A 17655-nucleotide genomic window follows, 5' to 3' on the forward strand; every position below is an offset into this window, starting at 1 on the left:
ATGACCTCTCATAAACTGTAAAGCCTTTTCCTTTGCTCTCCAGGCTTGCATGTAGGTTAGATTCACGCCATGTTCAGACAACATATCAAATTGAATGTCTTTTGGGGTGTAAATTGTTTTAGGATCAGAATATTTTGGAATTACCATGCTACCAACTACCATGGCAGTAGGTTTGCGTTGTATGAATGTATTATCTATTAAAAAGCATGTGTGCTGGCTGTCGAAATTTCTGACCTTGAACATCGCAGAATCATTTATGCTAGTTGCCTTAAAGTGCCATGTAGTTTTCACCGACACATATCAGCCAGTAGCTACAAAATAAATATATTTTACACAATGGGTTAAAATTTAGATTTAAAAAAAAACTTTAGCTTAAACGATCACATTATACAATCTATATACAACATAACTACAATTCTGTTAAACATTATCACAAGGAAAAACTGAAGAAGTAAAAAATTACAAATAAACTACAAAATTAAAAAAATAATAATCTTTGACTATTCATATGTTCATACCTTCTAGCACTAGATCTTTTAACCCTGAATTGGAACTTGTGCATGACAGAATAATGCTTCATTGCAGTTGCAATTGTTTCCTTGTCTTGGTATACTTGTCCTACTTCAATAGAACTTGGTGTACTATCTGTTATTATTATACTTTCATATTCCTCTATAACCAGAGATGTTGGTATATCAAGTAACTTTAGTATTCCAAACGAACCTGCATGAATATATATATAAATATTGTTATCATCGGTTTGTAGAAATTTTGTAGATAATTTGTAGAAAGGTTGAAATTCAGTATTTCATATTAATTTTTCAAATTTTTTGTAGTTTTATTGTAGAAATAAATGTGGAGATTTTGTAAATATTACAGAAATCCATACTGATATTATATATATATATATATATATATATATATATATATATATATATATATATATATATATTTTAATTGTAGATAAAATGTAGATAAAGTGTAGTTTATTGATATTGTACCAGAATTTCATAGAAAAAATAACAACACACACCTCCAACTGTATTCTCATTAGTGATACTCAATTCCATATTGAAATCGCGAACAGTTATACATAGCGGATATGATCATAAGTTTTTGTTTTCCTTTGTCGTCTCCATGTATACACGAACACCTATATCGTTCCTAATTTTCATTGGAGGACAATGCTCGTTGACAGTGTATTTGAATTCTGTAATTTTTTCGAATGTATCAATCATTAATTGCTGTGCTATTGTAGAAATCAATAGACTATAACTCGCATCCCCATCGACTACAATGCCATCGACCTCAAATTCTCCAAATCTCCCATAGCTATCCCAATTCCCATTCAGTTGTAGCATAATTGGTATTTTCGCCATAATTGCTTTTGTTGCAGAAGAATTGTAGAAGATTTTGTCGATTTTGATTTGTGAAATCAGAGAAAATATTGAAACAGTGTGTATCGCAAAAACAGAGTACGGAAATTTTGTAACGAAGTCGACGATAGTTATTACTGTGCGTGACTTGCGTTGGGGAAGATCTGGAAAATATTTAATTCCCCCTTTTTAGCGCGCCTAAATCAGGAATCATAAAGCTACAATGATTCCTTATTTAATGCATTATATATTTATTATGTAGAAATATTATTAACATGAATGGTAATATGCAAACTATGAACATATTTGGTAATATAGTTTCCTATATGGTATATATACGAAAATTTCCCTAAAAAATAGGGAATCTTACATAAATATCCAAATAAGTTCCAACTTACCAATCTCTAGCCATTAGTCATAGACTTACCAAAACAAGCCAAGCACATATAAAAGTTGAACCCAAATAAATAAGGCTATTTCTCTCCAAGAATCACATGCAAAGATCTCTTTCCATATTTTTAAGCGTGATTAGCAATATTACATGCAAGATGAAAAGAAAATTTTCATGGATGAGGTAGCAAACAAGGTGATGAAAAAGAATATATATATATATATATATATGGACCTTTTTCAATGGGTATGATTGAAATTCATTGAAAACATATAGGTGAGTCAATATTTAGTTTTGAGGAGGATTGGAGGTGATTTGGACTGATTTGGTATCAAAATTTGTAGTTAAAGTCGAGTTAAAAAAAATTCTTCTGTGACACATGTATTACACACACATGCATAAATGTGATACACATTTGATACAAATATGATACATATGTGATACACATATCATTTTTTTTCATGTTTCATCTTCTACTTCGAATTTTCAATTCAAACCACCTCAAAACTCCGCCAAATCATCCCAAAACTTAGATTCAAACTCATTAAGATGTACCAAATCTATTCTAATAATACCCACTCAAAAAAAAGTAAAAATTGACCTTTTTTTGGTTACGAATAGTTAAGTGACTAATATTGATAACATTTAGCTAATATTAATCTATATCTATATTATATTAAAAGCATGAAGGCCCTTAGCGAAATGTCGTTCGCCTTTTTTATCCTTTTAAAATAGAGTTCACACTTGACAAAATAGTCATTTTACTATTTTCTTAATATTTAAGAATACTCATTTAAATATTCCCTACTCTTTAGGAATAATCATTTAATTAATTTCCTGCTATATAGAAATTGTCATTTAATTACTCCTTTAATATTTATAATATGGATCTTCAATTCTTTTTGGTTCTAGAATTTCAAGCACATATTGTAGGAAAGATTATCGGTCACGACATAATAGGAAATTTTCCGTCCAACTCCATTAATATTTAGGAATATTATTAAAATTATCCTTTTAACGCTCTTTTTTTAGTTAATAAAATTTTATTTCATTCGCACAGAATAGGAAGGTTTCGGTTCTTTTTAGTTAATAAAATTTTCACTAATTCACATACACTATGAAACTTTCGATACTTTCAACTATATTCAAATTTAGAAGTATTAAAACCGGAAAGTTTTTTTAGTAAACAAAATTTTAACGAATTCACATTTCATATACATATACTAGGAAAGTTTTGGTATAAATGTTTGACACTAATTTTTTATAAAATATATTAGGTGAAAACGAGCTCTTTCTGAATTTCTTTTATTAGAGTCTGTTGAATAAATTTTTAAACTATTATATACACAAGTACTTCTATAAAAGAAGTTATAATTATACCTTTTCATCATTATGAAACTTTGCCTTGTTGAAGCAGCAACTACAAAATTAAGGCTTCCATATTCTCTTTTCTTGAGTAAGTTTTTCTATTTTTTATTTTTTTATTTAATATTAGTAGTTGAATATTGCACATATATTTGTATTAGTAGTTGAATTTTGCTTTAACATATTAGTACTTGAATTTTGCATGCATGTATTCAACCCATATATCTTTATTTTGATGTTCTTGATTGTGAATCTTGATTGCATAGTCGCCTTTTTGCATTAGAGTGTATGCTTCAATTTTTTGTCAAGTTATTTCTTCTACTATTTTTTATGCTCTTATTGGGCCTTTTTCTCCGTTTTTAACAGCTTTTAATAGATTTTATATTAGACAAAAAATTATTTTTCTTAAAATTAACCAAAATTTTAGTTATTGGTTTTTTAATTATTTGAACTAAGTAAGAAGTAATAATATTTAATACGTTAAAATCAATTATGATTTTGCTTTATATAAATTCTTTCTTTGTTTAAACTATATAAAACTTATAATTTATTTTTAAAATCTTCATTATTCAATTAATAGGATAATGAAATGCGAATTCTCCACGTACTCTTCTCCACGTACTCTGATTTATAACAGTATGTGAATAAAATCTTTCGCTTATTTTCCGATAGCTATGTGACTAATGATTTTACTACTTCGAGTTCATACATGATTCAAGACTATTGCCGAAGAAATATCAAAAAGAGGATAAAATGTAGTTTTTCATTGGGATATTAAATCTTTTACAGAATCAAAGTTCTTTAAAAATAGCTTTTAAAAACTCTAAATCTTCAAAAGTTATGTGTTCTTGCTGAAACTTAAAAGAAATATGGCAACTTGTGAAACTTAAATTGAATTATAAAATTGGAATTAATTTTAAGTTACATATTGATTGAGATAATTTAGTACTTTTATGGGATAAAGTTTCAACCTTTATTGAATAACTAAATAAAACTAATAATTGATCATTTTAGAACGTAATTTTTTTTGAATTTTATTTTATAACTTAAATACAAATTCTAATATCGAGACTAGGCACACGCGCAACGCGCATATTCTAAGACTAGTAATATTTAATAAAACGAACAATTTTTGTAATATGCTACTTATAAATGGACATGGCTGATAGTTTCTATAACAATAAAGAGGATTTATTATAGTTAGATTTTATTTCTTCACTTTGAACATCAACCTACTACAAACCAGTCATTCGTCCGAATTTAGATCATCCATGCTCCGGAGGAGTATAGTGGACATAACATAATATAAAAATTAATTCCGAAAAAAACTTATCCTTTATAGTGAATTGTTGTTATATAGGGATGCTGTTATAGAGAGGGCAGAAAGGTCTGACTGTATGTTAATATGATTGTGTATATGATAAGTGAAAACATTAAACACATTAATACACTAGTTTGATAAGAAAAAAGACATTACAGCAAAGTTCATCATTTAACAATTATTGAATAATATTCATGAAAGTTTCAAAAGCCATTTAAAATAATATTATGAATGAAATGATATTGAACAATTTACAATGTCCCAAAATTGATAACGTTATCATATTAATTACACAGAAGGAGTCATAACTGACCCTTGCAACAACAGTTTTCATCACCATAGAAATTTCATCTTCTAAAAAAATCTGTTAGATTATGTACCACCAACCGATAAGTTGAAGGTTCGCGTCGTATGAAGTGTCACGAAAGTACCACGATCAATACTCCCAAGGTCGGAAGGGGAAATAAATTGGGCAAAAATTATTTTTAGCCCGTGATCGAAACTATTTATATCCGGTAGCTGCAAAAGTATATAAAATTTATATATTTTTGTATATAACATACATAAATAAATACACACACACACACACATATATATATATATATATATATATATATTATTTTTGTCGGCTATTATTTTGAAAGCGACTATACAGTATCATTTTCTGAAAAAAAAAATCACAGCCTCAAAATTGTCTACAAACTTGATAAGTAGAAGTGTGGTTGTGTTTTTTTTTGTTTTTGTTTTTTAAAAAAATTTTCAAATCCCACCTAACTTGAGGGGGAAAAAAAGGAAAAAAATACAATAGTTTATATAGCATATATTTTCTTGTATTCATCATTGTCATCAGAGAGGACTGAATCTGATAAATCCAATGACTTGCTAGCCATAGAGTTCTTTCTCATGCTCTTCTTGTTTGATGACTCAATCCTATGGCTTATAACCCAAAATAACATTACTCCAATTGTTGAAATCATTATAACTGCTCCAAGAATTGACACAATAATTGCCATCAGCCTATAACGTGTGCCAACAACAACAAATGACAGTGCCAAATATGCCACTGAAACAAGCACACAAGCCACCCACATTAGCTTGTTTATAATTGACATCAACTTCTTCTTTGCTTTGCTTTCAATGACCACAACTGTTGTCTGAACAACCACAACTGCAAGCGAGATGAATAACGCGATAGAGTCGAAGATAAAGAAAACGAGAAATACAGGGTGGTTCGATATGTTTGCTTCTCCAATTATATGGCCAGGTGGGAGGTTATCTGGATCCATATAGTATTGCCCCGGCACTTGAAATATTCCTGCAAAGGCAACTGTGGCGATTAGTACAGCAACGACAGTTGTTGAGTTGATCGCGTTGTTAAGGCCTTCTCGATGCATTTTGTGGAGGCGTTTGGCAATGCCTTGTATGCGTTTTCTTGTCTGTCGTGTGTGTTTTAACTGATCGTGCACCTCGTGTTTGATGTCACTAACGGTTTGCTTCAACTCTCTTGCTGGATTTATTGCCTGTGGTTTGAGAACTCGTGCACTTTCAACGCCATGTTCCTGTAGGATGGCTACAGTATCAGCCTGTGACATTTTCTCAGCAGTGTCGAGAGCTGTCTCGTGGGACCTATTGATCACTTTTTTATCTGTTTCATTCTGCCCAAGTAGCAATTTAACAATCTGCAATATCAGTCAAAACAAGTCAGATCTCCATATGATCAACAATTCCACTTCAATTATCAACAATTTGGTTCATATATGAAGTAATAACTGGTACAAGTGGCCTAGCTATTTTTGGAAGAACATGAACATTTGAATATTCTGTCAATCGCGCAGCCCGGTGCACTAAGCTCCCGCTATGTGCGGGGTCGAGGGAAGGGCCGGATCACAGGGGTCTATTGTATGCAGCCTCACCCTGCATTTCTGTCAATGATATATAGATTTTTTACACTTCGTTACTAATAAGCACTAGCAGCATCATGCTCAGAGATGAAGCAACCAAATATAAAATTAGTCGAACATGTCTGTCAAAGTGATTGAACAATGTTATAGACTCTAACTAGAAACTGTTTTCATCTCTTTTTTTGGTAAACAAAGGACACTCATTAACTAAAATATCATCAATACAGCAGGAGTTTTAGATGAAACGTACCTCAGACCTCCCTTTCCGAGCTGCAATATGCAATGGCGTATTGCCCTTATTGTCAACCATGTTAATTAATGAAGGATCAGTTTTAATGAGCTCCTCCACAACCTCAAGGTTTTGTCCTTTGACAGCCATGTGAAGTGCAGTCTGTCCTTTATTATCCATCCGTGTTGCAATCCCTGGCTCCTTACTCAAAAGAGCCTTCAAAACCTGCAAATGTCCATTCCTTGCAGAAGAATGCAGTGCTGTTTTCCCGTTACTTTTAGCTATAGTGGCCAAACTACTCTGTTCCTCCAAGAAATAATTCACCACCTCTATATGCCCTTGGTTCGCTGCAGTATGCAAAGCTGTTGTATTTGCGACATCAACTGTCATCGCTAGCTCTGGATGTGCTTCCAGTAATACCTTCACCATATCTGCAACATTGCCAAAAATGAACAAACAACATCGACAATAACAACAACGCCTCAATCTAAAGCAGGTTGGGCTAAGCTATATAAATACTTATTGATCAGGTCGCTCCATTTAAGGTCATCACTGTCCAATAAATATTATACAAAATAAAAATAAAAAGTACTAGAAAGTTCTCTATATATAATCTCAAACAAACAAGTTCATCTAAATCTCATAAATTTGACATCAGAATATTGAAAGGCTAAAGTGATACTAGCAGTTCATATATAAATCATCAAAAGCTTACCTAAATCTCCTTGTTTGGCAGCAATATGCAATGCATCAAACCCGTTCCTCGCTTTGATGCCAGCTGTGACAAGATCATAATACATGATCATCTCCCTAACCACCTCATAATAACCATATTCAGCTGCAACATACAAGGGGGTCTCTCCTGCTGAATTTTGCTTTATCAACAACTCCGCTAATTCTTCCTCGCCCGTGTTCTTTATAGTCTCTCTTATTGCAACAATATTTCCAGCTCTAGCTGCCGAATGCAAGGCAGAATCATCACGTTTCCCCGTTAATTGTTTCGTCATCTTTTTCCGGGGTGTGGTTGGCTGAGCTGTTGGTGCCTCCATCTTATTAAAAGTGCCCAAAACCCCACTTCCTCTTCCCTCTCTATGCTAATCTTGAACCACAATCCTTTTTTTTCTTCCCTCAAACACTCAAATCAACAATCATATTTTTTAATTCTAATGAAGGCTCAAGAGCCAACATGAAAAACTTTATTCTATAATCACACTTCCCTCGATTCATCAAAGCGAAAGACTTGAATTTCACTCACATTCCTTTTCAAGTTTGAGCCAAAATCAATACCCTGGTAACAACAACAACAACAACATAAACAACAACCAACAACAACAAACCCAGTATAATCCCAAAGTGGGGTCTGGGGAGGGTAGTGTGTACGAAGACCTTACCCTTACTTGTAAGGTAGAGATGCTGTTTTCGATAGATTCTCGAAACAACATAAACAGCAAAATCTTTAAAATATTTCTTTTTCCACATGAAGAAAGGCATTCATTTTCAATTTTTGACCTTCAATTCATGATTTTCAATACACTATCTAGCCACCAGTAAACAAAATTGAAGCTTTGTTATCTTATGGCTATTGTCTTCTCCTTCCTAAGTACATGCATAACACAATCAAAAGATTGCCAATTAAGATAAAGAAAAAAGGGAAAATATTTACCTGGATATGAATAAACTTCTGAAATTTCCAACTTTTTCCAGCTTCCTGATAAAAATTCAAGAACCCCACAATAACAAAGAGTTATTTTTTTTTGGGTGATGAAAACAACCAATGTATATTGCTTTTAATAAATGGAAGAAAAGCTTCTAAAAAACTATGGGGTGTCTATATAAGTTGGAACAAGGAAAATGTGTAAAATATACAATTGCTAGAGAAAAAGGGACATTAAAATGGCACATGCATTCAAAAAACAAAATTTCTGTATATATAATAAGTGAGAATCACTACCCTGAGTTCTTGAACAAAAAGAAAAAAGAACCACAAAAATGGAACTTTTTCTGAAGTTGGTGGTGATGATTTGAATTTTGAGAATCACATTTGAAATATTAATGGTTATTTTTTATTTTTTATTATTATAATTTTCTTTCAATAATTTGAGATGAAACAGAAGAAAAAACTAATCCCTGTGGTTGGTGAATAATTTCACTAACCATATTACCAGAAGGTCTAGAACCACACATATATATTCTTTACAAAAGTAAAGTGCGTACCACGCGCTCTCAGGAGCTAGAAGCAATTTGTTTTACATTTGTGCATGTAATTTTTTTTAGACATATCATTCCAGAAATAGAAAGACAGAGAGATTATGTTTTTCCAAAAATTGAAATACTTATCCTTAAATGGGGTTTGGCTTGATATTTTTTTTTTTGGTCGGAAACACAGAGAAAAGTTTCACTTAAAATTATTTTCACTCTCTTTGAAACAAATGCGACCAAGTTTTTCAGCTTCTTAAAAACTGAAAAAAAATAATCTTCTTTCTTAATATTTAGTTGAAATTTTTCTTTTGATTTTTAAAAAAAGTTTGATTGAGATACTTCTTGAAATTTTTTAAGCCAATATAACACAACAACAACAACGACCCAGTATAATCCCACAAGTGGGGTCTGGGGAGGGTAATATGTACGCAGACCTTACCCCTACCCCGAAGGGTAGAGAAGCTGTTTCCAGGAGACCCTCGGCTCAAAAAAAGCAACAGGAGCCGATATATTAGTACCATAAAAGTGCATAATAAAATAACAGCAATATAAGAGATATGAAATACAGAATACGAAATACGACATAGATGGCTGGTATAGTAAAACTAACAAGTAAAGCCCTGCATCAATAGACGACCAATGACATTCTTAGTCTAACTCCTAATTGGCTAGTCTCACTCTATTGTGCTGTAGAAATATTCACAACTTTCCCCTAACCTACAACCTTAATGCTCGACCTCCATAATTCCCTGTCAAGGGCCATGTCCTCAGTAATCCTAAGTCGCGCCATGTCCTGTCTGATCACCTCTCCCCAATACTTCTTAGGTCGCCCTCTACCTCTCCGCGTGCCCACTACAGCCAGTCGCTCACACCTCCTCACCGGTGCATCAGTGCTCCTCCTCTGAATGTGCCCGAACCATCTGAGTCTTACTTCCCGCATCTTGTCCTCCATGGGGGCCACGCCCACCTTCTCTCGAATATCTTCATTCCTAATCTTATCCATCCTTGTATGCCCGCACATCCACCTCAACATCCTCATCTCTGCTACTTTCATCTTCTGGATGTGTGAGTTCTTTACCGGCCAACATTCAGTTCCATATAACATTGCAGGCCTAATCAATGCTCTATAAAACTTATCTTTTAGTAACGATGACACTTTCTTGTCACACAAGACTCCCGACGCTAACCTCCACTTTTTAAGCCAATATAAAACGAACGAAAATCTTGAAAGTTTGTTCTTCAAGTTACTCGCTTTTTTTAAGAGGAGCTACCGGCTTTGAGCTCTAAAAATAAAACAACCTTTTGATATAAGGCACTTTATATCAAATCATCCGTTCGTTTACATTTAGTGGGCGTTTGGACACAAGAATTATAAAACTCCCAAAAAAAAGTGATTTTTTTTTAATGAAAATGGTATTTGAAAATTAGAGTTATGTTTGGACATGAATATAATTTTGGATTGTTTTTGAATTTTTGTGAGTGATCTGAGTAAAAATTTTGAAAAACAGTTTTTTGGAGTTTTTCAAATTTTCGAAAAATTCCAAAATTCATCTTCAAGTAAAAATTTATGGCCAACACTGATTTCGAAAAAAAGTGAAATTTTTTAGATAAAAATGTCCAAACGGGCTCTAAAACTCTATTTTCACAATATATATTTTCACTCTTATAGCACTACCAACTCTGAACATAAATTAGGTCAATAGTTCCTGCTTATCCAGTCAAATCAGATTCATCATTTGTCTTGATTTACCCTTCTAAAATAAAATACTAGTCATAGTAAATAATATTCTCCTGATATAATATTAAAACGAGACTAAAACATGCGTATAGCTGATAGAACGTGCATGAACGGCACAGTCAATGGTGTAAATAAGCTAAAGCATTTGTGTTATCCCTAAAGCAAGGGAGAGTAGATAATAATGAGAAATTTTCATAAAGCAGTATCTTTTAGTAGTAATTAGCTATCTATAGATACCGTTTGCTATATTACGGATTATAGATACCTTTTCTGAGGTTATAAGATGTATTTGATATATTTAAGCTATCGTATTCATGAAAACAGTAGCAAAAATAGACGTGAATCAGGGAAGTCCAGCTAATCAGTTGTTGTATTCGACTGTATTCATGGAGTGAAACATGAGATTACAGCTTGACAGATTATTGTATTCGACTGTATTCATGGCGTGAAATAGGGGATTACACTGTTTTTAAAACGGAAAGCGAATCAATTAACATAATATACTCCTAATATAACTCAACAAACTCAATTATAACACACAAATTTTGTATTTTTCAGTTATAAAAAAAATTCTCAACCGCAAAATACCCAAAAAATATAGCAATCTTCAGAGAAATTATATAATACATCTGAATACATAAATTATATTAATTAAAAAAAAACACATGAATACATTCATGGCATATAGCGAGACAATGGATACAATGAAATAGATAGAATACAGAGGGATACATTGAAATACAATGAGAAAAAAAGATACTGAATACAATGAAATACATGGAATACAACGAGATACATTGAATTACAATGAAAAAAAGATAGTGAATACAATGAAATACATAGAAATACAACGAGATACATTGAAATGCTCTTAAAAAAAAGGCAACAGAATCTTCAAATTGCTCAACCCCAAACTTCAGACGAACTATTTTAGTCGACAATTTTCCGACGACCCATCGGATTCCGACCATGATTCCATAAGCAACGATGAGAGAAAGACTAAGAAAACGAGAAATCACAGAAATCAGAAATCAGAGATTCCGATTTTGATATTCGTGGACATGAATAATACGCCAACTCCAGTATGTTTCTTCTTTTTCTTCTTCCTTTCCGATTTTGATTGTTTTCGTAAAATTCCGATTTTGATAAACTCCAAGGCTGTGATTTCTCCTTAATTAAATAGCATGCGGTTACGCCAAAATTTAGGCTTTTATCTTCTTCGTCTTCAATTACTTTGTTTGTGCATATTTGCAAGCTGGCTTATTAAGGTTTGATGGATTTTTGTTTCGTACTAAAATGCTGTTCCAATAATTAATATCAGTATTGCCTTTATTGGAGTTATTTTGGTTAAGAGGAAGAGATCCACGAAATTTTGGGAGAATGGAATGTATCAAAGTAGAGAGAGAAAGAAAAAAGTGTAACTGATTAGCGTATTTAGTAGCTTAGGGCTAGGGGGAAACCATAATTAAATATTTTGCTATAAACCTTAAAAGGTATCTATAGAATATAATTTTTTTAAATAGTATTTATTTAAAATAAATAAGGTGTTAACCTTTCCTATAGGAGGTAAAAATTCCGATAATACACAGGCGCATTAATATAGTGAGCCACACCTTTCAAACTAAGCTTTTATGCTGATCTATGGATTATAGTTAGCCATCCAATAATAGGATTATACAGCACTATGTGCTTTATATTACTATATGATCATTATGAAAATGATATTTCGTATTCTTTTAACTCTCTCTCTCTATCTGTGCGCGCAGGGGGTGGGGTTGGGGAGGATCAACAAGCTATACGATGCAAGCCAATTATTGAACAAATCCAGAAGTGACAAAAATAAAACTGATCCAGCTCAATACATAGTAAAGTAAAGAAGCAAACTTGTGGTTCAATATGACAAAGAGAGTGTTTGGATTGACTTTTAAGATGGTCAAATCAGCTTTTAAGCTCTTTCTAGTTTTCTTTTCGGTATTTGATAAAGTTAAAAAGTACTTAAAATAAGTTAAAAACTGCTTAAAACAAGCCAAACGCAATAAGCTGAGCAACCCCAACTTATTGCTTTTTGGCATAAAAGTTATTTCTGCCGAACGGCTACTTTTTTAGCTACCATTTACGCCTTGTAACATTAATTTGTAGAGTGCAAAGCCTCCTCTGTGGCAGCCGGGCATTTTAGAAGCCATGTTCTCCAAATCACTCTGACAAAACCATAGGATAGATTTGCAATTATCACTTTCTATTACTCTCAGGCACAACAGCTAGTGCTATAGTTGCATATAAACAAAAGATTCTGAGAAAAATATAGACAGAACTCTAATTAATTAGAAAGAAGCATAATATGATTTATAGACTAGATTTTTTTCTTATTCCAAAGATTCAGTACACCAACTCAGAAATAAACTTCCTTGTACCATTAGTGTATTTATCGAGAAATTCAAAATAGAAAATCCCAATAAAATTGGGATGAATCAGACATTTTCAGAATGTTCCATGAACGACAGGAGTTCTGTACAGTTGCCAAGATGACGCTAATGCTAAAATTAGGGAAGGGATGTAAAAGAAAACATATAGTCCAAAATTAATTATTAAATTCAGACTCCAAATTTAACCGACTAGCTTCAACTGGTTCCAATTTTAACCAACTCCTGTAGCACTTACATGCCTTGTTAAGACAATTTTAGTTGCATTACATTGCTAGCATTGTGTGTTAGACCACAACCTCATGCTAGATGGTCCCTTTCCCTCCACATGGGACTCCTGCAAGGCTAAGCCATAGATTCCACAGAGCTCAGCAAAAGTGGATCCATATGGCAACTGAGCAAACAATTTTTTGTGATAGTCAAAGTGCTATTCAATTAGCGAAGAACCAAGTTTATCATGCAAGGACGAAGCACATTGATGTTCGGTATCATTTCGTACGAGAAATCATAGAAGAAGGTGGAGTCACGGTGAAGAAAATTCATACTACAGAGAATCCTGCTGATATGCTGACAAAGGTGGTGACTGCGGTCAAGTTTCAACATTGTTTGGATTTGATCAACATTGTTGAACACTGAAGATTGAAGATGAAGACACAACCAAAATTTGTTATTGAGAGAGAATTGAAAATGTGGAATTTTGCCAAGGTGGAGATTTGTTGAAGTTTGGCAAAATGCCAAAGTCCCACATTGGTTGGGAGTTAAGTTTGGGGGGGATTTTTCCCCTATAAAAGAAGGCCTAATGTTTAGGATTGATACACACCTCTCATTTGCCTTCTCATCTGTTTAAGGCATTTGTATCTTCTCTCTTTAGTATTATTTCACTTGTATTTTTGGAGTGGAATAAAATATTTGGTTGTGTCCGAGGAGTAGGCAAAATTAGCCGAACCTCGTAAATTCTGGTGTTCCCTTTATTATTGCTTTATTGTCTTATTTATTATTTGGTGGTTGTCATAATTTTTGGTATAGTAGTTGTGACTTATTCACACTCTATACATTTGGCTTCCGCAACAATTGGTATCAGAGCCAAGGTACTGTCTAAGTATGCTCTGTGGTTGCAGCATAGTCTGATCTTCCACATCAGAAAAGATTTATCTTGGTAACTGAGTCAAGGTTCTGTCTGAGTATGCTCTGTGGTTGCAGCTTAGTCTGATCTTCCACACCAGAAAGGAAATAATCTTGATTTGTGTCGTCAGCTATTAAATAATATTTGTGTCAAAGATGGGAGACAATAAACAAGAAGAATCTACATCAAGTGTCAACAATACGTCATCATTGGCATCTTCGCTTATGACAAGAATTGTGTCAAATGCGAAATTTGCGGTCGAAATATTTGACGGGTCCGGACATTTTGGGATGTGGCAAGGCGAGGTTCTAGATGTCCTTTTTCAACAAGGGCTAGATCTGGCCATTGAAGAAAAGAAACCAGATGTTATTGGAGAAGAAGATTGGAGAATTATCAACCGTGTTGCTTGCGGTACCATTCGATCCTACCTTGCTAGAGAGCAGAAATATCCATACACAAAGGAAACTTCTGCAAGTAAATTATGGAAAGCACTGGAGGATAAATTTTTGAAGAAAAACAGTCAAAATAAATTGTACATGAAGAAGAGACTGTTTCACTTCACCTATGTTCCTGGTACCACGATGAATGAACATATCACCAGTTTCAATAAGTTGGTTACAGATTTGCAAAATATGGATACAACTTATGATGATGGTGACTTGGCCTTGATGTTGTTGGCGTCACTTCCTGATGAGTACGAGCACCTTGAAACTACTCTACTCCATGGAAATGACGAAGTTTCTCTCAGAGAAGTTTGTTCGGCTTTGTACAGCTATGAACAAAGAAAGCGAGAAAAACAGAAGGGCGGAGAAGGAGAAGCACTATTTGTGAGGGGTCGTCCTCAAAATCAAACGAGGACAAAGAAGGGAAGATCCAAGTCAAGATCCAGACCCAGCAAAGATGAATGTGCCTTTTGTCGAGAAAAAGGGCACTGGAAGAAAGACTGTCCGAAGTTGAAGAATAAGGCCAAACATAACAATGGAAAGGCCATTATGGATTCAAATGTAGCTGATTGTGATGATTCAGACTTCTCATTAGTTACAACAGAGTCATCAACATCATCAGACATATGGTTGATGGACTCGGCTTGTAGCTATCATATGTGTCCCAACAGGGACTGGTTCATGGAATTTCAAGAAGGAGAATATGGAGTCATCCACACAGCGGATAACAGCCCTCTTACCTCATATGACATTGGTTCAATACGATTAAGGAACCATGATGGAATGATCAGAACATTGATAGATGTTCGATATGTACCGGATTTGAAGAAGAATCTCATCTCTGTGGGAGCCCTAGAATCAAAAGGGTTCAAAATCATTGCAGAAAATGGAGTGATGAGAGTATGCTCCGGTGCACTAGTGGTAATGAAGGCTAATCGGAAGAATAATAATATGTACCGCTATCGTGGCAGTACAGTTATTGGGACAGCGACAGTAACATCCAGTGACGACAAAGAGGCAGAAGCAACCAAGCTATGGCACATGCGCTTGGGACATGCTGGAGGAAAATCCTTGAAAACTCTATCAGATCAAGGATTGTTAAAAGGAGTAAAGGCTTGCAACTTGGAGTTTTGTGAGCATTGTGTCAAAGGGAAACAGACAAGGGTTAAATTTGGTACAGCGATCCATAATACTAAAGGCATTTTGGATTATGTACACTCTGATGTTTGGGGTCCTTCCAAAACACCTTCATTGGGTGGGAAGCACTATTTTGTAACCTTTGTTGATGATTTTTCTCGAAGAGTGTGGGTGTATACAATGAAAAACAAAGATGAAGTGCTGGGAATTTTTCTCAAATGGAAGACGATGGTGGAGAATCAAACAGGCAGGAGGATCAAGTGTATTCGCACAGACAATGGAGGTGAATACAAAAATGATCATTTCAATAAGGTCTGTGAAAATGATGGCATCGTCCGACACTTCACTGTTAGACATACACCACAACAGAATGGAGTGGCAGAACGTATGAACCGGACCTTGCTGGAGAAGGTACGGTGTATGTTGTCCAATGCTGGCTTGGGCAAAGAATTTTGGGCTGAGGCAATTACATATGCATGTCACCTCATTAATCGTCTACCATCTGCTGCTATTGATGGCAAAACACCATTTGAAAAATGGTACGGAAAACCTGCTGTAGATTATAACTCTTTGCACGTGTTTGGCTCAACTGCATATTATCATGTGACGGAGTCAAAATTGGATCCAAGGGCAAAGAAGGCTATTTTTATGGGAATTACTTCTGGAGTCAAAGGATATCGCTTATGGTGCCCTATGACAAAGAAAGTAATATTCAGCAGAGATGTTACCTTTGATGAATTTGCTATGGTAAATAAGGTAACAGAAGATACCAAACAAAATGAAGGTGCTTCTAAGCAGGTGGAGTTTGAGGGAAAATTTATTTTTCCTACACAAGAAGCAGAGGAGGAAACAAATGAAGATTACCCTCTGGAAGGAGAGCCAGTAGAGGAGATTCCAACTCAGGAATCTCAACAACAACTTGAATCAATAGCAACCAGCAGGCCAAAAAGAACAATAACGAAACCTGTTCGTCTCATAGAGACGGTTGCTTGTGCAACCTCAATTGTAGCTGATGATGTTCCTACTACTTATAAAGACGCTGTCCAAAGTTCAGAAGAAGATAAGTGGAGGATTGCCATGAATGATGAAATACAGTCCCTTCATCAGAATCATACATGGAGATTGGCCAATCTCCCGAAGGGAAAGAAAGCAATTGGGTGCAAATGGGTATTTGCAAAGAAGGAAGGATTTCCTAACCAAGTAGATGTTCGCTACAAAGCAAGATTGGTGGCCAAAGGATATGCTCAAAAGGAGGGAATTGATTACAATGAAGTGTTTTCTCCAGTTGTAAAACATTCCTCCATTAGAATTATGTTGGCTTTGGTAGCACAATTGGATTTGGAACTAGTTCAGATGGATGTAAAAACTGCGTTTTTACATGGAAACTTGGAGGAGGAAATCTACATGACTCAGCCAGAAGGATTCAAAGTTGCTGGAAAAGAAAATATGGTGTGCAAACTTGAAAAATCGTTGTACGGATTGAAACAATCTTCTAGACAATGGTACAAGCGATTTGACGAGTTTATGTTGCGGCAAGGGTACAAGAGAAGCAAATACGATCATTGTGTGTATTTGCACAAGCTTAAAGATGGTTCCTTTGTATATCTTCTCCTATATGTTGATGATATGTTGATAGCTTCCAAGAATTCGGAAGAAATTGATAAGTTGAAGATTCAACTGAAGAAGGAGTTCGAGATGAAGGATTTGGGTGAGGCAAAGAAAATTCTTGGCATGGAGATAATTAGAGATAGACGTTCAAAGAAACTCTGTTTATCTCAAAAGGAATATTTGAAGAGAGTACTTCAACGTTTTGGCATAGATGACAAGACTAAGCCAGTTAGTACTCCACTTGCTTCCCATTTTAAGCTAAGTACTACTATGTCGCCAATGGATGAAGCTGAACGAGAGTATATGTCAAAGGTACCATACGCAAATGCTGTTGGTAGCTTGATGTATGCAATGGTTTGCACAAGGCCTGACATTTCACAAGCTGTTGGAGTTATTAGCAGATA

The 17655-nt window shown here is 34.3% G+C and overlaps 1 protein-coding gene across 1 annotated transcript; it reads right to left on the reverse strand.

Moving 5' to 3' along the window:
* Nucleotides 1-5102: 5102 nt before the first annotated feature.
* LOC104214664 (ankyrin repeat-containing protein At5g02620-like) lies at nt 5103-8647 on the reverse strand. The gene is made up of 5 exons (XM_009764371.2): nt 8535-8647; nt 8247-8291; nt 7299-7871; nt 6605-7014; nt 5103-6132 (listed from the first exon to the last, which is right to left on the reverse strand). Exons 3-5 carry the CDS (start codon nt 7630-7632, stop codon nt 5263-5265), a joined length of 1614 nt encoding a protein of 537 aa, XP_009762673.2. The 5' UTR covers nt 7633-7871; nt 8247-8291; nt 8535-8647; the 3' UTR covers nt 5103-5262.
* Nucleotides 8648-17655: the final 9008 nt, after the last annotated feature.

This window comes from Nicotiana sylvestris, chromosome 11 (assembly GCF_000393655.2).
Source record: "Nicotiana sylvestris chromosome 11, ASM39365v2, whole genome shotgun sequence".
Taxonomy (NCBI): Eukaryota; Viridiplantae; Streptophyta; class Magnoliopsida; order Solanales; family Solanaceae; genus Nicotiana; species Nicotiana sylvestris.